This window comes from Eschrichtius robustus, chromosome 1 (genome assembly GCF_028021215.1).
Source record: "Eschrichtius robustus isolate mEscRob2 chromosome 1, mEscRob2.pri, whole genome shotgun sequence".
Taxonomy (NCBI): domain Eukaryota; kingdom Metazoa; phylum Chordata; class Mammalia; order Artiodactyla; family Eschrichtiidae; genus Eschrichtius; species Eschrichtius robustus.
This window is the reverse complement of record NC_090824.1, coordinates 24086549-24109032: the sequence shown is the minus strand read 5'-3', so window position 1 is coordinate 24109032 and position 22484 is coordinate 24086549. Positions and strand designations below refer to the sequence as shown.

General features: G+C 41.1%; 1 protein-coding gene across 11 annotated transcripts in view; it reads left to right on the top strand.

Annotated features, from left to right (window-relative positions):
• NRXN3 (neurexin 3) overlaps positions 1-22484 on the top strand; it is a 1618670-nt gene that overhangs the window by 723861 nt on the left and 872325 nt on the right. For 10 of the 11 annotated variants that reach the window (XM_068558635.1, XM_068558546.1, XM_068558806.1 and 7 more), the window contains 3 exons: positions 5735-6116; positions 6916-7106; positions 7911-8084. In XM_068558635.1, coding sequence (XP_068414736.1) covers positions 5735-6116; positions 6916-7106; positions 7911-8084 — 747 coding nt within the window. Of the gene's footprint in view, positions 1-5734; positions 6117-6915; positions 7107-7910; positions 8085-12196; positions 12224-22484 lie in introns of all 11 variants that reach the window. The other variant, XM_068558965.1, reaches the window with a different exon arrangement.

Sequence of the window (22484 nt, the reverse complement as noted above, 5' to 3'; positions counted from 1 at the left end):
TTAATTAAAAAAAAAAAAAAGAGGGATAAGACCAATTTGGAAAATGTCAGGTTAAACAAAATGAAGTGGAATTCTTACTTGAAAGACCTATTAGGAGCCTTTAATATGCTAATATACATTGCTCATCATCAATAATTACATATGCAGTGTTTGCCCAATTTATTTGGCACCAGAACTTCTTTTAAATTACTAAAGCATGTTACAGTATATACTTTTGAAAAATGTTGATGTCGAGGAGAAAAGGATGTGAGAGTGGTAGAGCTGGAGGACTGTGGGCAAAACGTGCATTCTTTATTTTTAATAAACTTATTTATTTTATTTTTGGCTGTGTTGGGTCTTCGTTTCTGTGCGAGGGCTTTCTCTAGTTGCGGCGAGCGGGGGCCACTCTTCATCGCGGTGCGCGGGCCTCTCACTATCGCGGCCTCTCTTGCTGCGGAGCACAGGCGCCAGACGCGCAGGCTCAGTAGTTGTGGCTCACGGGCCTAGTTGCTCCGCGGCATGTGGGATCTTCCCAGACCAGGGCTCGAACCCGTGTCCCCTGCATCGGCAGGTGGATTCTCAACCACTGCACCACCAGGGAAGCCCAAAACGTGCATTCTTTACTAAGGCTTTGTAAGCCTTTAAGTTTTCTTAACTTCTCTCCCCATGTCTGTGAGCCGAGGGAGGTCAAGTTGCCTCCGCTAAGCCTCTCCGGATGTCTTTGCTGAGCTCTCGGTGTTGGCCTGCTCTTAGTGGTGACCCCAAAGCAGAAGTCTCAGATACAGCCTCCTTCCGCAGAGGTGAGGGATGCTTGCTGTGCCTGGGCTCCTTTGCCAAACCCTGTCGGCCGTAGAGAAGACGCAAGACGTGGTCCCTACTTAAAAAGAGCTTGTGTTCTGGTGAAAGGGAGAAAGCAATAAATGAAGTCACCAGGAAATTAACACACTTCAGAGAAAGGAAAAAAAATGAAAGCTACGTAATTAGTAATAGTTAGCAGGCAGTGTTCTAAGTACTTTATATGTACTGATACGTTTAACCCTGATAATTTCCTCTTGATTTCACAGGGAAACTGAGGCACAGAAAAGTTATGAACCCAGGCAGTCAAGCCTCAGAGCCTACATGCTCATCCACTATATGCTAATGCCTTGTGGGGGAAATTACAGCTTGAACTTGGCCAAAATTTTGAGTAGGTTTATGTTCTCAACAAACTTCGATACTCTGAGTCAGGCTGGTCTGTAAACTGCTTGCTGGCCATCAGTGAACTACGGAAGTGAATGTGTGAATAGGAGTCAAGGCAGCATGGCTGTCCTGGGGAAGGTGCTGGATACATTACCCGTGATTTAGATGGAATGACACTATGATACTCGGCCACTGAAAAGGAGTGTGAACTCATCACAATTTCTGCATGGAAATTTCACCAGTTAAATTCCACCTACAGCTTTTCTTGGGCAATAATGCAAGGAACGAGTCAAGCTTTTTCTCCAGAAACAGTATAGTGTACCAGATAAGATATGGGCTTTGGACTGAAACACGCCTGTGTTCAATTTGGGGATCTACCATTTATCACCTGTATGAACTTTGATAGAAGTTTAACCTCTCTAAGCAAAGCGTCCTCACCTCTAAAGCAAGACAGTGGTGCCTCTCTACAGTTTTACTGTGATAGTGACATTTGATGGTGGTTATAAAGTGCCTAGCATGATGCCTGGCATATAGGGACTATTCAGTAGTCTTGGTTTTTGCTTGTTACATTTCTCCCAAGTTACTCGTCTCTCCTCCAAAGTTTGAAAGCAGCTACTGTGAAGTATGCATACATTCTCCCCTTAAGTGGAAGTTTTAATTCACAGACAGCATTCAAAAGAGATGAGTGAGGTGAATCAAACATATGTATACACATACCCACTCCTTTTTAGATTTCCTTCCCATTTAGGTCACCACCGAGCATTGAGTAGAGTTTCCTGTGCTATAGAGTAGGTTCTCATTAGTTATCTGTTTTATACATAGTAGTGTATGTATGTCAGTCCCAATAAGAAACTAACACAACACTGTAAAGCAACTATACTCCAATAAAAATTAATAAAAAATAAAAATTATAAAGGGACGTCTCTTAGAAATAAATAAACTGATTGATTGATTCATTCATTCTTTGGGAAGCAACAACAAAAATCAGATTGGTAACACCTGCCTGAGAAACCTAAGAATATTATAGAGAATAATACAACTAAATTGATGGTGTTATTATAACTTTAACATTACATACTACACCATAATAAAGATTATTTTATTGAAATGACTAAAAAAAGAAGAGTTGAGTGAAAAGGTTCCCGGTTACTAATTTTGCTTAGGTGATACACAGATTTAAAAATATATATATATTTGCTTAGTTTGGCACAAGTTTCAAACTTAAGCAATCTCTTCAATGCATTTTCCAGGTGCAATAGCGTACATTTTTTGGGAATCTCTGTCTGCAGCCAAGTGAGTTCCTTTAGCACATAGTGAAGCTAGTTCATTTTCTAATTCGGCCCCTTTCTAATTTGGTCACCTTCTTCACTCCCCTGCCCGCCCCCCTAACCCCACCAACTTCAAGTTGAAGCTGTCTGAGTTATCCTGAATTTTGAATCAGTCTGCATTCCTGGGCTAAATTCTCAAATTTCATTGTTAGCTTCCCTTCTCTTACTTGTCCAAGCCTTTCTTCAAGCTCTTCTTGAAGAGCTCAGTCAGCACTGTACATGATTTTCTTGCTTTATGAAATTCATGTTCTAATGAGCAGAATTTCCTAACCCCTCAATTCTAGGGGCCGATTTATCTATAAACTTATCTATTTTTCTCTAAAAGATCCGAATTAACTTTAGAATTGTCTCTTCGAATTTTTTTTTGAATTCCAGTCTTCACCAGGGATCACCCCTTTATCACTTTTTAGTTCTCATCACTGATCTTTTTTTATTTATTTATTTATTTATTTTAAAGATTGATTGATTGATTGATTGATTGCTATGTTGGGTCTTCGTTTCTGTGCGACGGCTTTCTCTAGTTGCGGCAAGCGGGGGCCACTCTGCATCGTGGTGCGCGGGCCTCTCACCGTCGCGGCCTCTCCTGTTGCGGAGCACAGGCTCCAGACGCGCAGGCTCAGTAGTTGTGGCTCACGGGCCTAGTTGCTCCGCGGCATGTGGGATCTTCCCAGACCAGGGCTCGAACCCGTGTCCCCTGCACTGGCAGGCAGACTCTCAACCACTGCGCCACCAGGGAAGCCCTGATCTTTTTTATTTTTAACGCTAAAATAAGAATGAACAGGACTTGCAGCATCATCACAGTTAAGTTCCTGTGTCCTTATCGAGATTGGCTGTGGTTTCCCCCTTCCCATCATCCTCCAGTCCCGGCTCTCAGCCTCCAGCCCTGGTATGAACAGCTGTAGCCAAATTGACATAGGGTATTTGTTTCAGTCACTTCATTGTTTTAGATCATGTGAATTTAGGTTATGCGAGTTTGCATTTTCATGACCAGTCCAATTTTTAATACTAAGTAATTTTATACAGTAATTCTTTCTTCTAGTTATTCAATTGTTAGCAGATTTATGTTGCATTTTGATTTTTGTTCTATTACAATTTTATATGTAAGTTAACCAACATCATTATTTTATTTTTGCTTATATTAAGAGAACGATTTGTCATTAGTTGTCAAAACACCACATAGAAGCTCATAAAATGTAAATTTGATTTTTGTGCTTATGAGCGATTCTTTGAATTAGGTCTGTGTATGCTCCCAAAGGGATGAAATTAATACTGAGCATCCAAGGGTGTGATCTGGTTGAAGCTCCCAGATACTGAAGCTTAAGGACCCAAGAAAATACGATCCCCTCCCCTCCTTTAATTTTTGCCACCTGAGTTCTATACCAATAGAGAAAAACAAATGCAAGTCTGGTGGAAATGAGATATTTTTATTAGTGATAACACTGATGTTTAAACATGTGGTTTACATGTACTGAATTTCAGAATTAGAATTGCCCACTCAAACACTAACTAATTCAGGACTGGGGCAGGACTGAAGCAAGGCCTGTTCCTCTAACACCCATGCTGCGGAGGAGTGAGTGAGGTAAACTGGTGTTTCTTGAAGGCGGCTTGCTCCCTTAACGGACATGCCAGAGGCTGAGCTATGCACATATGGTTTCTCTTTACAGACTATCCTTAATATTTCAGATTTTGTCACTTCCTTTACTCTGGAAATTGATAAAAGAGGCAGTAAGAGATTCTAGGAGTGTCTTGCTAATGGAATTTCTTCAAAGTGAAGGGTAACAACAGGAGAGGGAAGAAAGAGGGAATTCCTCTTCCCTTCCTTCTACCTCTGGGGCATTAGGACATGGTTTGTTGAATTTTAATATGATTTATCTAAAGAAATGTGAGAGAGCCACCTTCTACTCTGGCCATACTAATGCTGTTTTCCTTGACTTTGTTACTAAAATTTACAGTCTCTTTGTATTTATTTCAAGCCCACCTCATTACCCTTGCCCCAGCCTCTCACTACTTCTGGGTAAACCAGGTGATGAGTGGTCTAATAGTTTATTTGTATCAGCTGGAGATATTTTACTTGCACACGTCAGACACCCATCTTAAATGCTTTAAGCATAAAGGGGAATCTATTGCCATATAGTTTTTAAAAGTCCAGATTTGGCCAGCTAGATCCAGGTCTTCAGATGACATCATCCTGCAGAAACTGTTCCTCTCCATTTTGTGGTTGTCTTCTGGGTCAGCTGTCTCACCAGGGAGGCCCTAGCCCTCCAGTTATCACGTGGCCTCCAGCAGCCCTGGGTTTTCTTCTTACCCCTTCAGAAAGCCTTGTTTGCAAAGAACGTCTCTTTCCGAAGTGTTCCAGCACAAACCCTGGGGGAATATTACTGGACCAACTAGGGTTGCTGCTAATCCAGTGTTCTAAGGGTGGTCCCTAGACCAGTCACGCAAGCATCACCTTGAAACTTGTTAGAAATGCAGATTCTCAGGCTACACTGCCAACTTTTGAATAATAAACTCTAAGGGTGGGGCTCAGTGAACTGTGTGATTCCGATGCCTGCTAAGGTTCGAAGACCACTTTGTTAGTCCGTAGACCATACTCTATGGCTAGAGGGATAAAAATACACTGAGTGGTTCTGCCTGGGTAGATTGATTACTTCAGGGGCTGGGATGGGGTCATCTTCATCCAGCCCAGATGGTTTAAGGGTGAAGTGAGGAGGGTATCTTCCCAAAGGAAGATTAGTTGTTATTATCAGAAAAAGCAACGGTTGCTGGTCAGATAAAATTAATATGTTCTACAATAGAAACTTTTCCACAAGTACTGGGTGGTGAATTATTACACCAAGAAATATTAATAATGAATGCCTAAGGCTCGCTTATTTTATCTTTACAAGGGTTAGAGCAATAAAAGTTTTCCTTCTTATTGTATGTACTAGTACCCAATTATTTTCCTGAATGGAGAAAGCAAATAGTTTCATCCTTTAACTTGAGTTGCCCATGAGCTCATATTTTCCTTTATATGATGGGGCATTCTGAGCAACTGCAGGAGGGCATGGGATGCAGGGTGTTTAACTTGGGCTGGGCCAGTCATCAGCTCCCCGGCTGAAGCCAAGTCAGATATCTACTATATTGAGTATTTTGTTTTCTGGAACTGAATATTTTGTGTGGAAACAAATTAGACCTAAAAGATGTAGTAAGGGTGCTATGACAAAACATGGTGACTTCTCCTGTATGTATCTCATCTATGATTTTCACAGGTACAATGGTGGGAGACCATACCCGCTTGGAATTCCACAACATTGAAACTGGTATCATGACAGAGAAACGTTACATCTCCGTCGTCCCCTCCAGTTTCATTGGCCACCTGCAGAGCCTTATGTTTAATGGGCTGCTCTACATTGACTTGTGCAAAAATGGAGACATTGATTACTGCGAACTGAAGGCTCGTTTTGGACTGAGGAACATCATCGCTGACCCTGTCACCTTTAAGACCAAGAGCAGCTACCTGAGCCTGGCCACCCTCCAGGCCTACACCTCCATGCACCTCTTCTTCCAGTTCAAGACCACCTCCGCTGACGGCTTCATTCTCTTCAATAGCGGTGATGGCAATGACTTCATTGCTGTTGAGCTAGTCAAGGGGTAAGTGGAAGAGATCGCCTAGTTTGTACTAAATGTCTTAGCTCAAACGCTGAATAAAATATGCACAGAAAAAACTATCTGTTCTACTCTCTACCCTCTATTCCTGATTTATGCTCTCATCCCCATTGATTAAAAATATCTTTGTAATCATTAGCGCTGGATGGGAGAGAGATTCATGAGTTTATTTAAAGATCTTCTTCTAACTCGATACTGTCAGGCTTTTTAATCTGAACTGTAGTCCTTTAAACCTATGGGAAAAAAGCTTATTTTTGCAAAAGAGGGATAGGGTATGTGTTGCATCTATCTCTGGGGCAGTACAGTCTGCAACCACCAAATTTATAGGAAGAAATGAAATACAGATATTTTCAGTACTACCATTAGCCCATAGATGCAAATTTTAAAAAGCTGTTCTTGCTCCAAGATATTTTACTACTGTGTGTTGGGAAGTAGTCAAAACAAAAACAAAACATAGAACAAAACCCAAAAAACAGATGCATGATTGACTGTGAATTTAAATGTCGCCCCCTAATGTTTTGGAGTGTACCAGCTGTACTGCTTTGTGTCTCTGGATTTTTACTAGGTAGTGTTAAAGAAATAGATTCAATGAGTATAGAACTAAAGTGAAGTCTGGTAGAATAGGAACTGATTATTTTTATATTCTTAAATCAAGCTTTAGTTATTCTTGCATGATGCCAGTCTAGCTTGGGGGATTTGAAGCCCCCAATGCCAGTTATGTACACATTGCCTTTAAACCACTCCAGGGAATCTCAAGTCATTGGGTGCTTGTGGTTCCTCACAGGTACATACACTACGTGTTTGACCTCGGCAACGGCCCCAATGTGATCAAAGGCAATAGTGACCGCCCCTTGAATGACAACCAGTGGCACAACGTCGTCATCACCCGGGACAACAGCAACACCCACAGCCTGAAAGTGGACACGAAGGTGGTCACTCAGGTTATCAATGGTGCCAAAAATCTGGATTTGAAAGGTAAACCTTGTAAAGAAGTTTCTCCTTTTTAGAGCTTACAGTGGAAAGGCTGTTTCCAGAGGTAAACTACAGTTTAGGAGTGCCATGCATTTTTGATACATCATGCATATCCTATTTTAACAACATTGAATTATAACATGGTGCAATTTGTTCAGTTTTTACTTCCACCGTTCCTTAGGGATGGTTTGTTTTCTCTGTAAACCTTGGGCATGTGGGAGCTGAGTGATGAGGTGATAAATGTCAAAATGTGGAGGGGTCATTATACAGAGGAAGGCATGTAGGGTTTTGGATTCTCAGCTGAGTCATTTACCGCCTGGGTGACTTTGGTAAAATTTCTTAGCCTTGTTCAGCTTCTATCTCCTTTTTTTTTTTTTTTTTTTTTTTGCAAAATGAGGATAATAATTGTTACTACCTTTATGGGCAATTAGGAGTTTTGATGGAATAATGTCTGTAAAATCCTCAGCATGCTATTGGTAACAAGCACATAAAAAGCACTCAGTAGTGGTTGCTTTGTTGAAAATGTTGTTAATCTTTACTTCATCATAAAATGGGAACAATACCTACCTCATAGAATGGATATAGTTATGAAAATTTGTGAGATGATGTGTATAAAATGAATGACACATAAGGAATGTTAGTTTCTTCTTTTTACAATGTAGAAACTCTGGTAATAATTTTGTTTATGCTGTTTCCCCCAAGCTATGTTACCATTATCTAGTAAACAGTCTAATGTGACTTGGCTTTTGTTGACATGGTTTCCATACCATTTACCCATTTGCTTTTACTGCCTGTTTTCCTTTCCAGGTGACCTCTACATGGCAGGTCTGGCCCAAGGCATGTACAGCAACCTCCCAAAGCTCGTGGCCTCCCGGGATGGCTTTCAGGGCTGTCTGGCATCAGTGGACTTGAATGGACGCCTGCCAGACCTCATCAACGATGCCCTCCATCGGAGTGGACAGATTGAGCGTGGCTGTGAAGGTACAATCTTTTTCTTTTTAAGCTACATTCTTGTCGCAGGCCTCTTTGCTGCCTCTGCCAGCGCCTCCTTCCTTGGTTTACCAGTCCCCTCTCATCCCATTCACTATCCTGTCACTGGCTGAGTATGTCAAGACATGTGGCACAGGCTCCAGGAATGTACAGTATGTTGGCGGATGTCTTTCCAGTGTCACAGACTTGCCATAGAGGACCTTTCCTGGCGTTGACATCAGGCTTCTCCTGACTTGTGCCTTTGCTTCCAGCATGGCTGAAAGGGTATCAGGGACTTTTATTTATATCTTAATACACAGGGAGGTACAAATCAGAGACTTTTATATGAGTGTCACCATTAATAAAATATTTCTTATGTTGCTAATAGTGACTGCATTATTTAATGCAAACTGAGCAGAAGGTAGGAAAATGATGTCAGAATGCCATGATGGAGGAAGGGAAGTAACAGTTATTGAGTACTTACTGGATGTCAGGCATCATTTGGCAGTTTCTTGGTGTGGTGTAGTGGAACAGCATGGGCTTTGATGTTAGAAAGACCTGGATTTAGGTCCAGGTAGTAGTTCCTGTTGGCTGTGTGACTTTTGACAAGTTACTTAACCTCACTGAATGATATCTTCCTCATCTGTAAAATGGGACAATACAACTTACTTTGGAAGGTAATATATATAAGTCAGAGTTATATATAGAATGCCTGGTACATATATAGTAGGTACTCAATAAGTGGTAGGATTATTATTTACAAACATTATCTCACGTGAGACATTTAATAGCATTGCATGCCCACCCATGCAGCACAACAAACCATGCTCACCCTCTTTCTGAAGATAATCCACTGTCTCTTGAGATACTACTGAATTTTATAGGTTGAGTCCAATAGCTCTTTACAATAAAAGCTATCTAGTTTTAACCAGCAGGGGAGAGCAGACACATTTTCAGCCTTCCCCAGACTCCTTGGGTAGGCTGAAAAGGTGACTCGTGTCTAACTTGAAAGGCAAAGAGGATGATCTGATCAGTCACCAGGACCTATGTATTCTCTTGTCTGATGGAGCCTCATGGTTTGTTGTGCAGTGTACTGTGTTTTCTTGTATCCCTCGTTAATTTACCACATCCAACCTGTTCATTCATCTTCTAACTGTTCAACTTCATTTATCACTCCTGTTCTTAACCAGCTTCAATCCTTCACTTGCCATCTTAAAGCACATTTTAATAAAAGCTTCTAATCAGCTTCCCAGGCTTATTTGTAGTATGGAAGTCATTCCCCTTTGCCTAAGGGTCAGTTTCTTGTTACCAGTTTGCACTAGTAATAAGGCTGATTGTCCCTATAACCCTCTCCAGTTTTCTTTTAGCCAGAAATATTTCTTAAATTCTGTTAGCCAAATATGTTGTGTGTGTACAGGGGGGACGGGAAGTTGGGAATCACCAAGCATTTAAAGCAGCCACTTTGCTTTCTTCTCCTAAAAATGCACAATTTCATTCAACTCAAAAGTTTCTGTCTTATTGGCCTGCTCTTAGTTCTTTTGGGTGTTAAGGGAAGTCCTGAAATTGATGCACCATTTGAGACTTAATTTGAGTATATTAGTTTAGGAGATTGTGGAATGATAGAAATTCCAGTTTTCCTGGAATAATTAATCACATCTAGTAAAATCATAATATAAAAGCACATATTCAAAAGCACAAGGCTCTCTTCAAATGTTAAATATTTTTATCATGCCATCAGTTCTGTAGATTTAAAAGTCAACAGGAATCATCCATGTAACTCCATTGCAACGTCGCCTGATAGAAGTATAATGTGAGTCACATACGTAATTTTAAATTTCCTGGTAGCTGCATTTAAAAAAAAAAGATACAAAGTAACAGGTAAAGTTAAGTTTAATCTTACATTTTGTTTAACTTAACCTAATATATCCAAACTATTATCATTTCGGCATATAATCAATATAAAATTTTTAGTTAGACATTTTATTTTTTTCATATGAGCCTTCAAAACCAAGTGTGTATTTTGTACTTGTAGCACACCCCAATTCGGACCACACCTTTAAGGTACTCAACAGCCACGTGCATCTATGGCTACTGTATCGGAGGCACAGTTCTACAGGGTACAAAGATTGGGGTGTAAGGAGGTAAAGCTGTAGCATTTGATTAAAAGGAAGTCTAAACCAACCTTTATAAAAGTGGGTTAAAATGTATAGCGTAAAGGTGGAATGGACGCGACTGACGAGAGCTTTAGGGCAAGTTGTGGGAGCGTTAGGGAAAGGAAATTACCCATCTGATTGGAGAAGATGTTCCTATCCCTACCTACAGCTCTGTGTGCAGTTTGGCATGACTCATCGCATGCATTATGGTGGGTTCTGACCTTCCTCTGAGTATGGGTGATTGTTCAAAGCTGAATATTCTGGCTTGCTGGCTCTACCATCTGCATCTATGGCAAGTCCTATGGGCCTAATAACACTGCACTCTGTTGCCATGGAGATAATTGTGATGGTTACCCATGGAGCATTATGACCACGCCACTGGGCGGCATGAAGTGGAGGATGAGTTCTGAGGGAAGAAAGCCCTTGTTTATTGTACACAGATGACTTGGATAATTAGCCTAAGTGGCCAGGAAAAATGGCCAAAAAGCGGGTTAAGGCATAAATTACTGTCACTGGAAGTCTGCACTATTGTGAATAAGCCCTTGTAAGAGATACCAGGAGCTTTTTAGGGCACTGTGGAAGATGACGGGGAGGGAAACGAAGGGCACAAAACCTTGGAAAGACTGCAAAAAAGTATCATTCTCACTGTGAATCTCTGTACATAGTACAGGACCCTCAGGAAGGCCTTTGACAGTTAGGCACGTCATCGGAAACAGAACACAATTCTCGATTTATCATCTCTGTGCCTAGAATGGGAAACGAATAGGGGATAAGGATTCGTTACTAAGAACTAAAACCTGAAACTTGTCACGATGGTGAACGTGTTTTCTTTTTAACATATTTGGGGTACAGAGGCTAGGATATAGCATGTGTTCTTATGTGTGTCAAAGTCGTTGATAATGACTCAAGATCCCTAAGTAGCAATTGGATTACTCTCCATATTATATCTAACCCCAAAGAGTCTGAAATTATTTTAAAGACACATTAATCCACTACTCTTTGGCTCTTGATTGTTTATAGTAAGAAAGAAAAAAAAAAGTCTTGAATTAGGTTTTTATTTTATGTTTCTAATATATGCAGAGTATATAATTTAGAAATTAAGTGCAATTTCTGGACAGCCGAGCCAACATCTAGCTGTGACTTGCAACCTCTCAATTTGGACTAGGAATTTTTTATAATGTCTGATTCAGTACTTGGCTGGTAAATATCTCTTTCTATCTTGAGGCCAGCTTTGCTGCAGAGACCAAGGCATGCATTGGCTAGAAATTCGATTCCGCAACTGCAGATGGTAAACATCTGAGAGAAGCACACGTGCTTCATTTTGAGACTGGCATAAATAAATAAAAAGGACATTGGTTTGGTGCCATTTTGCCCACAGCCATTTGGGTTTGGCTACATTTTTATAAATTAAGCCAACTGAGATTGTTGGTGTTCCCAAATCACCTTCATACAAATGCCCAATTCTAGTGCCAAATTCCTTGGTGGCGTTTTCAGGAGGTGACAAGGAGTGCTCCCAAGCGACTCTTCCGTGCTTAACTCCTAAATGTTCACAATTATTTTTGTGGGCTCCGTCTGGTTGTGCACACGTGTCTTCCAGTCTGGCCATGTCCTACCCTTACTTCTTGATGTTTATCCTGACTAATGGAAAATCATTTTTCTGGACCATATGCCTTGGCGTTGGCTGTATGGTTGTGGGAAGGCTCTTGTAACCACCGCCTGTGCTCTGTCCAGTCCAACGTTTCCCTGCCCCTGCTCTGCTGATGTGGCTCTGACGAGGCCTGCTGCACCCTGGTCTGTGCATCCCCTGTCTGTGCTGTCTCTGGAGAACCTGTAGAGTATTTCAATTGTCTGTTCCAGTGATGTTGATTACGCCGATTGTGTTTTCATTTCTGTAATGTTACCCTGGTTTGCTGTACCTCTTACTAACCTCTGGTTATTGTTTTCGCCTTTTCTGTTCTTTTGCTAACAAAGTTGCGTTGACCAAAGCTGACCTGCAAGGTAGAGAAGGTTCTTGTTCCCATTACCACTTTGGACTGAAAGATGTCCTGGGTAACCCTTGGTATCTTATCTTTAGAGGACTTCAAGCTGTCACACCTCTTGGACAGCAGCGGTTATGGGGAGCGGGCTGAACCCTGTGTTCTTTATGAACAGTGGCAGAAAACCCAAATCACTGCATGAAAAATAACAACCAAGGCGAGGCGTCTTGGGGATGGGAGTATGATTCCATTTTGGGGGGACCAGAGAGGTTTGACAGCATCCTATACTGTGACTACCCACGGGCATTATTAATCCACTTCTGGAAATGCCTCTCCAAGTAGTTGCCATGGAGGGGTTGGCTCCTTTTAATTTATTCACTAGAGACAGAAGAGAGCACTTGGAAAAAGAAAAAAAAAAAAAAAAAAGCCCATTTGAGTTCTTAATTTATTATTTTCTGGGTCAGGGAGGTCATTTCTCAGAGCAGGACTTTTGAGTGCTTAGACCTTATGAAAGAGAATGCCATTTTCTCTTAACTCATTTTAAAGAAATCTTTTAGGCATTTGGGAGATACTAATCTCATTAAAACATTCTAGAGTTTTATGTCTCCTGTTGGGCATTTTGATTGAGCACTTTAATTTCCTGTTTTGCGATTCTAAAGAAAAAAAGTACTCTTGGGGAAGAAGAGGATCTATCGATCTATTGATTTTATCCTGAATACCCTTTAAAATGCCTGCATGTTAGATATCAGTGAATATCTACTGCAGATACTGCTTCTTCTACCATTCAAAGAGGCACCTTGCAAAGTCTGTAATGGTTCACCTGTCCTGTCGTGTCAGGCTACTTTGACTCAGAGTAGCAAGATGAGAACCTGCATTTTAGGTATCTTTCAGCTGATAGTTAAGGGGAGAATTGAGCCTTGGATGGCCTCTGCGAGTTTGCGATCAGCACAAATTGTAAGAAGTGGTTAAGACAAAGGTAGCTTTACAAATTACTTTTCACCTAAAAGATCATTTACTTTGCAGTGACTTGTTATATGTCATGAAGGTAACCAGTACAAGTGTCTCTCGCGGGTGCATATCAACTAGATGAGGTCTCTCTAGCCATTTTACTATAACTCTTCTTCATCCCCTCTTAGCAGATTCACAGATATGCTAATATTTCATAAAATTAGTGAAAAGAACATGCACTGGATTAGTACTTTGAAGTTCTAGGTAGCTGTACAATAGTTTTCAATTTCAAATATGTAGGGTCCTTTCAGTAATATGGACGGCTGTTGTTTTTAGACATTCTATTCAATTTTCCAAATAGTTCTACTCCATGTCACTCTGTAAATGGAGGGGACAGAGAAGGGGACAGGATTTGCTCTATAATGAGACAATTCAAGGTTGTCAAAGCTCTTTGTGACCAGATTTATTAGATAAAACTAGACACCTGCATCTCCCCCTAGACTTTACCGTTCTTCATGGTAGTAACTGAGTGGATTTTGAATCCCCAGAAACTTACATGGGGACTCCATATGTAGCAAAACGATCTTAAAATTTCCATTCAAAGGAGAAATGGTCTGTAGGACTCATACAAAGAACTAGTTGATTTCTATGCCTACTATAAATTGTTGACCAAAGTGTAGATATAGATTTGGGGACATAATAGAGTGTCTTAATTTGCTCATTTATAGAAGCAGTCTAGTCATCAGTATGGTTTTTACGTGATTAGTCCATTGACTCAAACTCTCTTCCATTCTTGTAATGACTTAACAGTCTCTTTGTGGCAGGAGCTGTTATTCTTTGTAATTATTCTGAGTCATCTTACTCCTTCCCAGTATTATGGCAAAAGACCTTTAGGATGTGAATGCCTTTCGTTTTTATTTTCCTGACATTGGGGTATGGACCATTACTCATGCTGGCTTTTTCAGCTACAACCTGTGGGCACGGATAGGACTAATTAACATTAAGTGTGAAGGACAATAAAAACATGTGACAAAGAAATGAGGCAGTCTGAAAAGTAAAGGCACATTATATTCCTAAGGAAATATAACAGTGGGTCTAGGAAGTGGCGAGATGGGTCAGGGCAAGTCAACAGCTTGAATCCTCTTGTCATCGTGTTGCTGGAGTGGTGTTTTTAAAAATATTTATTTATTTGTTTGTTTGTTTGTTCATTCATTCTTCTCCAGTGATTGTGCTGTTGAGTTTAACAGGAGCTCAGCTACTCCTGTGTATCAGATACTTAGCGAGGTACTGGGATTACAGGTGAGGAACAGTCTGACATCAAATAAATCCGAAGGAGATCAGCCAGTAGCTACAGTGCAGAGTGAAAACTGCTGTGCTAGAGCGGACATGGAGCATGCAGTGTGTCTGCGGAGGAGGGCTGCTGCACTGTGTGGGGTCGTGATGATGATGGTGGGTAGTCGGGGGATATTTTCTAGGCAGAGTTTGAACTGAGTCTGAAGGGCAACATGTTTTAGATGGATGAGAGGTGGAAGCTCACTTAAGAGCTCGGCCAGTTTGGGCACCTACAGGAAGCTCCACTGGGCTGAAATAATACTCACGTGGGGATGGGATGTACACACAGCCGGAGCAGTAGGATGGAGACAGGTGATGAGAGACCTCTTGTGTGAGGAGTTGGACTTTACCCCAAGGGCGCTGTCAGGAGGACAGGGACTTGGATCAGATTTTCACCTTTTCAAGGTCACTCTGACACCAGAGTGGAGAATGCACGAGGAGGACAGGAAGCGGACGCAGAGAGTGGTTAGGAGGGAAGTAGCGTGTTCCGGGACGGAGGGAAGAGGTGTGAACCTGACAGCTGTTACTCTTGTGGGCTAAGAAGATAAACATGTTTCTCTCTCCGACGACGCCTCTGAGGGGTGAGGAAGAAGATGAGCTTTTCTCTCCTGTGTGTTTCCCTCCCACCCCTGCAGTGTTGCTCTGTTTCATAGCAGATGCTTTTGTACATCGTGACCAAAGGTGTCAGGGACGGACTTGATTGACGGCCCTGGTTTAGGTCACACTTTGCGTCCCTCCAGGTTAAGAGAGGGAGTAGGAGCTCCCCTGAGGTCCATGGGAGGTGTTGCATTGCTGAGAGGTACAGCCCCTTGAACCTCAAGGTCCCTTGAATAGAATAACAATATCTATGGACTTTTCAGAAGTAATTTTCTAATTCCTCTTTATTTGCAAGAGGGGTATTCCTAGACAGGAAATGATTCCCTAAAAGCGTGTTCATTTAAGAACGGACCTGCTCAACTATAAAAGAAATATTAAGTTTGATCTTTTGGGAGTGAGGCAGATGAGTCAGAATCATGAGAAATAAAAGAATAGCTCTTTATTGGTTTAGGGGATTAATCAGAATATCCTCTCCCTGCTTTCCATTATAATGCCCCTTAGCAGCTTCTATTTTTGGAGTTGAATGGCTTCTTTTCTAGAAATGTAAGTTGTCCCTCTGCCCAGATGATGGGCAGGTGGGTAGGAGGGGGCCAAGGATTGATCAGATTTGGTTCCAAGTGCTGTGTATCTTAAGTAAGTCAATAAATGTTTTGAGTTTGGATACCTTGAAAACCCAAAGATTCTTCCAAGTCATTTTAGGTTAAGAGTTGGCATCAGCCAAATTCTTCTAATAGGTAATTCTCCAACTTTCCTTACTGTGAGGACTGTAGTTCCTCGCTTCATTTTATCCAAAGCTAAGAGATGTATTACTTTCTCTGTTGTGTTTTGTGTAGTAAAATATAGTGTTTGACCTCATAGAAATCACTTCCTCAAAGATGGTTTGCATTATGGGAAATAATAAGAGAGACAGGAATTAAATGGAACTCTCCACAGTGGTTTCTGCCTCTTGTCTCTCAACGTTGCATGACAGAGGTTTTTCACAAAAGAACTGAAACTATGACTTAACTACCTCAATGTGTTCATTTCTGCACTCCTGACCAATTACACACCCAACTAAAATGGGTAGAAGTTGATTTTCCTTTCCAGTGGAATTGAGAATACCCTTTATTTGAGGGTTTCCTTAGTTCAGGCACATGCTAAGGATATTGTGTCTCCATGAAGATGACAACCTTGCATGGTAGATATTGTTATCCCCAGTTCATGGATGACTTTATAGATTTTACGTATATTATCTGATTCAATCCTTATACCGTGTGAGGTAGAAACAATTTCTCCTTTATATAGATGGGGAAACTGGGGTTCAGAGAATTTAGGTAACTAGCCCAAGATCACATTGCTAGTAAGTAATAAAGCTGGATTTTAAAGCTTATGGCCTTTCCCCTACTGTGCTATATGGTGTGAGTCTGGATTTGCATATTTCCAAAGCAGAAACAGTACAGAGATAACCAGAGAGTGTCCAAGTGTCCTCCAGCTGACTTTATGATAGCTGGTTTTCATAGCAATACTATTTCACTAAGTTCTAGATGATTTGTGTCCAATGTTCATTAAAACAAAGTATTTTAAATTAGCTTTTTGTCCAGCCCGGCCTTAGAAATCCCTTGTCTCTCTCTCTCTCTTAAAAAATTCCCTCTACTGCTCCAACAAGCTGCTACATCAGTGCTGAGAAAAGAAGGAAAAGCAGAAAATGAGGTCCCAGTTTACATTTTCTGAGGCAGCATTGACTTTTGAGGACCTGTTCTTGATTTTAAAAAGAAGGGATGATCTAATCATTTGACCTTTATTACCCAGGCACCCTCTGAAAATAGGGTGGATTGAGCAAGAAGGCTTTATGATGACACGATTCTCTCACCTTTACACACACTCCAACAAGGGCAGGCATTACTGTTACCTCTCTTGTCTGGAAGTGTCACGTGGGTAAATTGCTTCACTCACCAAGTATAATTCTTCTTTGCTGTTCATTGGCCATTGAGGGAAGTGCTGTGCTAGAGCTGGCACCAGCACAGGAATTTTCAGGAATTTTGTAAGCTTATTGGCATCATGTAACACATATTCGCTTGAAATTGGCTGTGGTGGGAGTATTTTACGCCATGAAACTCAGCTTACATAAATGTTACAGATCAGGTTTTACGATTTTTTTTTTTTCCCTCGGAGTTCTAGTTGTTAACAGGAACACAGGAAATCAAAGGCCACTGGAGATAAAGAACTCATGAAGGCGTCTTGGTTTCAACCAATTCCCATGCCCATCTTGACTTATTTTAACTCATTGTATGGTGAGAGGGCTGAAGTGATTGAGGAGAACCGGGGTGTTATTGAAACTGTCCCCATGTCCCACAACTGTTGGATTTTATTGTTGGTCTTTTTCACTCATCGCCCTAACCAAGCAACTGTTTTGAACCCTTGCTTGAGGAGAGGAAGCCGTAAACACCTGAGCATGCTTGATGAGCCCTGTCTCAGTGCCTTTCTGAGCATGAGCAAGGCATAGGTCCTGCCCTCAAGACGAAAAAGTAAGAAGATGTTGGGAACACAGCTGCTCTTAGGTCTTTCTGCCAATGAAATTTTATAATAACATTTAGGACCCTGTTCTCTGACTTTGCTTAATCTTCTGTAAAGTGGGAACTAGAGCATTCACTTCCCAGCTGGCTCTTTATGAAGAGGGATGCTTGACACATTTAAGGACCGTTGCTTTCTTATTTTAAAATTAAATAGAAGTGAGTTGGGTTTCTGCCAATTAAAAGGGATGAATCTTATGTTGCCTGTAAATGACTCCCTTTGGAAAACCCAAGAGGACCCAACACTGTAAATGTAGAAGTACTTTGAGAGCTACAGAAGTATCTTTGTTGAAGGAACCAAGACCTACGTGCAGCTAAGTAAGGATAACCTTATCCCTAATGTCAAGAATACCTTTCATGAAGCCTCAACACTTTAATTCTTATATTTTAGCAATAGAGACTGTAGATTGCTCAGGAAGTTGGTAAGAATCTTTCACACACACACACACATATGCACAGATACATATATCTATGTATATTCATCTTCCTTTTTTTGTTTTTTTCTTTTTTTCTTTCCCACTCAATTACTGCTCAGTCATCCTTCCTCTATGAAACAATGTAAATTTAAAAATGTAAAAGCGGAAGGGTTTATGAACTTACAGAAGTGGGAAATAAAATTGAAGGTGGAAGATACCTCTTTAAGCAGCCCATGGCAGCTCTCATACAGCTTCTTCCCATGGCAGCTGGGCTTTATGTGGGGCCAGCAAACCCTTTGACTGGCACAAAGTTCTACTGTGGTGATGCTTCACAATCAGGTTCCAGTCACAGATACTAAGCCCTTTGACAAACACCTCATGCTGTGTGATTAAAGATGATGAATATTGTTAAACCAGCCCCACCTGGTCCCACCAGTGGGATACCAGCCTTGCCCTTTAGGATAAATGGATATTGGGAATCAGCCCACATGTATCATTCCAGGCTCCCCCACTCACCAAGCCTATCTTTCCATTATGGCCAAGACCAGCTGGTGCTGGTTATTTATCCATTTTAAACTGGGATGTTTGAGGCATAGGTTTGGTTAAATCCTACTTAGGCATTAACAGAAATACACTCTGATACAAGTGTCCTGTGCTTCCAACAGCCCTTCTGTCTCAAGGACCTGCAAGTAATAAAAGGCAGTCTGTCAACTTGTGATTTTTCGAGACCTTGAAGAGGAGTTGACTGAGTCAGTTTGCATGTACAGCAAAGGTGGATTTTAGCAGTAACAGGCATGAAATGACTGTCTGGGACAATTCTTAAAAATAAAAACAACCCCAGATTCAAGCAGAATAATGAGGAATTTGTGGCAGCCATCAGAGTTACCATGTGAAAAAAATAAAGAAAAAAGACACAGTGTAGTGCTTTCCAGTAAACTAAAAACAGAGCTGGGAGTTAAAACCGAAATACCTACAAACATCATTGACAACTTTCTTAGTCCTTTCATGCATTCTTCTGTTGCCTTGTCACTTTCCCTACTACACAAAGAAAGTCACCATCCGTTCTCAAAAGAATATGTGACTATTTTAGTGAGGATTCATTACATATTTAATGCACCATCCCTATACAGGGGGTCCCTGAAGCCTTAGTGCAGTTTGAAGTTACTATTAATAATTTAAAAACTTTCTAAATATGTAATTCCAAAGGTTTATGTTATCTTAGAGTATCTGGAATTTTAGGTTGATTTGGAAGAATGTTTTAGATAAAATTATTAAGTCTTCAGAAATATCTGTTATGTTTATAAACATACACATTTGATATAGATTTTTGTTCATATACTTAGACAAAACTAGATCTCTCTGTTTATTTTTAATTGAATTTTGAACAGAAATAGCATTTGAACATTTTCTTTGTTAAAATAGCCACATCCTTACATTAAATGTACGTTAGCGTACTCTTGCTAATCTAATGGCAAGACACACACACACACACACACACACACTACACCACACACACACACCACACACACACACTACACACCACACACACACCACACACACACACTACACACCACACACACACCACACACCACACACACACACCACACACACACACCCACCACACACACACCACACACACACACACTACACACCACACACACACCACACACACCACACACTACACCACACAAACACACCACACACACACACTACACACCACACACACACACTACACACCACACACACACACCACACACTACACACCACACACACACCACACACACACACTACACACCACACACACACCACACACACACACACTACACCACACACACGCACACCACACACACACCACACACACACACCACACACACTACACACCACACACACACCACACACACACACCACACGCTACACACCACACACACACCACACACACACACACTACACCACACACACACACCACACACACACACACCACACACACACACACACCACATACACACACACACCACACACACACGTACACACCACACACACACACACCACACACACACACACACACACACACACACTCTGGTTTATCCACATCCATAGAGGTTAGGTGGATCAGTTGTAGAGTTAGCAAGCTTGGGTTTGAGACCTCACCCTGCTACTTGTTACCTGTGGGACCTTGCAAAAAAATCACCTGACGGTTCTGTGACTTAGTTTACTTTTCTGAAATCTTTGCCTTCCAACTTGATCATCAGTCAAAAAATTCTTTTGTTTTTGAAGTTCTGGATGTCTTCCATGAGAAAATTGTTCCTGTTTTTCTGATTCTTTAATACTTATAATTGCTTCATCATGTGTTTATGAAGACTAAATGAACTAGTATCTGAAACACGCTTAGTACGTTGTCTGGCACATGATAAGTGCTAGGTAAGTCCCTTGTTTTGTTATTGTTATATCCTCGGTCTGATTCGTATAAGATCAAATTATATCAATGGATGTGCAGTTAGAAACATTGTTTGAAGTTTTTCTTTTTCCTTTTTTCCAGAGCATTTTGATATGTTTCTTTACCTTTTCTTTTTCTTCCTTTCTTTTCTTCTCCCTTCCTAACTTGTCTCTCTCTCTCCCTCCCTCCCTCCTTCCCTCTTTCCCTTCCCTTCCCTTCCCTTTTCTCTCTCTCTCTCTCTCTCTCTCTCAATTTTGAAGACAATGTGAGAATATGAGAAATAGATACCGATCTAAGATATAGTCTGTTCAGGAAAGGATGTCCTTAAATAGTTTGAAATAAGAAAAGGAGCTTATATTGCCATTTAGAAAGTGTTTTAGAGTCTAGTCCAAACTTGCACTCATTCAACGCAGTTATTGCATACTGTCCCTGGGCACTGGGGACCTGAGAGTCTTTGTCCCAACATCTGCTGAGATTAAATGAGTCTAACAGTTAAATCAGAAGAGGAAATGTGGTCAATTAAATACCACCACTACCCCCAAAATGTTTGGTTCCAAGTAGAACATTGCTTATATAAGTTGATACTTGTAAATTCTATGGATAAATTAGTTAGGAAAACCACATGGCTTTAAGTCACAAAAGAATGACTTTGGGGCTTCCCTGGTGGTGCAGTGGTTGAGAATCTGCCCGCCAATGCAGGGGACACGGGTTCGAGCCCTGGTCTGGGAAGGTCCCACATGCCACGGAGCAACTAGGCCCGTGAGCCATAACTACTGAGCCTGTGCGTCTGGAGCCTGTGCTCCGCAGCAAGAGAGGCCACGATAGTGAGAGGCCCGCGCACCGCGATGAAGAGTGGCCCCCGCTTGCCGCAACTGGAGAACACCCTTGCACAGAAACGAAGACCCAACACAGCCAAAAATAGACAAATAAATAATTATTTTTAAAAAAGGGAAAAAAAAAAGAATGACTTTATTTCTTTATTTTTTTTATTCTCTTGTTTTTTTTTTAAATTTCATCTATTAAGTAGAAGTATGTTTTTATTTTATTTTTTTAAATTTCTTCCAACATCTTTTGAATTTTCTTTTTTAAAAAAATTTTATCAGAGTATAGTTGATTTACAATGTTGTGTTAGTTTCACGTGTACAGCAAAGTGAATCAGTTATACATATACATCTATCCACTCTTTTTTAGATTCTTTTCCCGTATAGGCCATTACAGAGTACTGAGTAGAGTTCCCTGTGCTATACAGTAGGTCCTTATTAGTTATCTATTTTATATATGGTAGTGTCTTGTTCTTTCTTTCATTCAATAATATTTTCTGAGCCCCTACTTTACACCGAATACTTTATCAGAAACTAGAGATATAAAAGGTGAGCAAAACAGACAAGACTTCTGCCCTCAAGGAACTCATATTCCAGAAGGATGAGGCAGACAATAAAGAATTTAATAAATAACTTAGTTACAGCCCATGTAATTGTTGTGAGTTAAATAAAGCGGGAAATAGGCTGGAGAGTAAATGAAATGCTGATGGCTTCCTTAAATAGGATAGTCTGAAGAAAGATCATTTTGAGCTGAAACTTAAAGAATAAATGAACCAGTCCTTTGAAAATCTGCAGGAAGGACATTTCAGGCTATGGGTTGGGCAAGAGCAAAGGACCTTGAAGGTAGGGATGGTCTTGAAGTGTTAGAGCAGGGGTCCTGGACCTGAGCAGCTTCAGAACCACCCAGAGGGCTTGTCACAGCTCAGGTTCCTGAGCCCCGCCTCCAGCCAGTAGGTCTGGGTGGAGCCTGAAAACATGCATTTCTCACACGCTCCCAGGGGGTGCAGGTGCTGTTGACTCTGACTCAGGCCTACACTGTGAGCACCATTGTGTTAGAGAGGAACTGGAAGGAAGAAGGGATGGCTGGAGCGTGGTATGCTGGAGGTGAGTAGTAGGAAATGAGTCTGGAGGAGGAGGCAGGGGCCCTGAGATCTCACCCTAGAAAGGAAGTACGATTTCAGGCTCA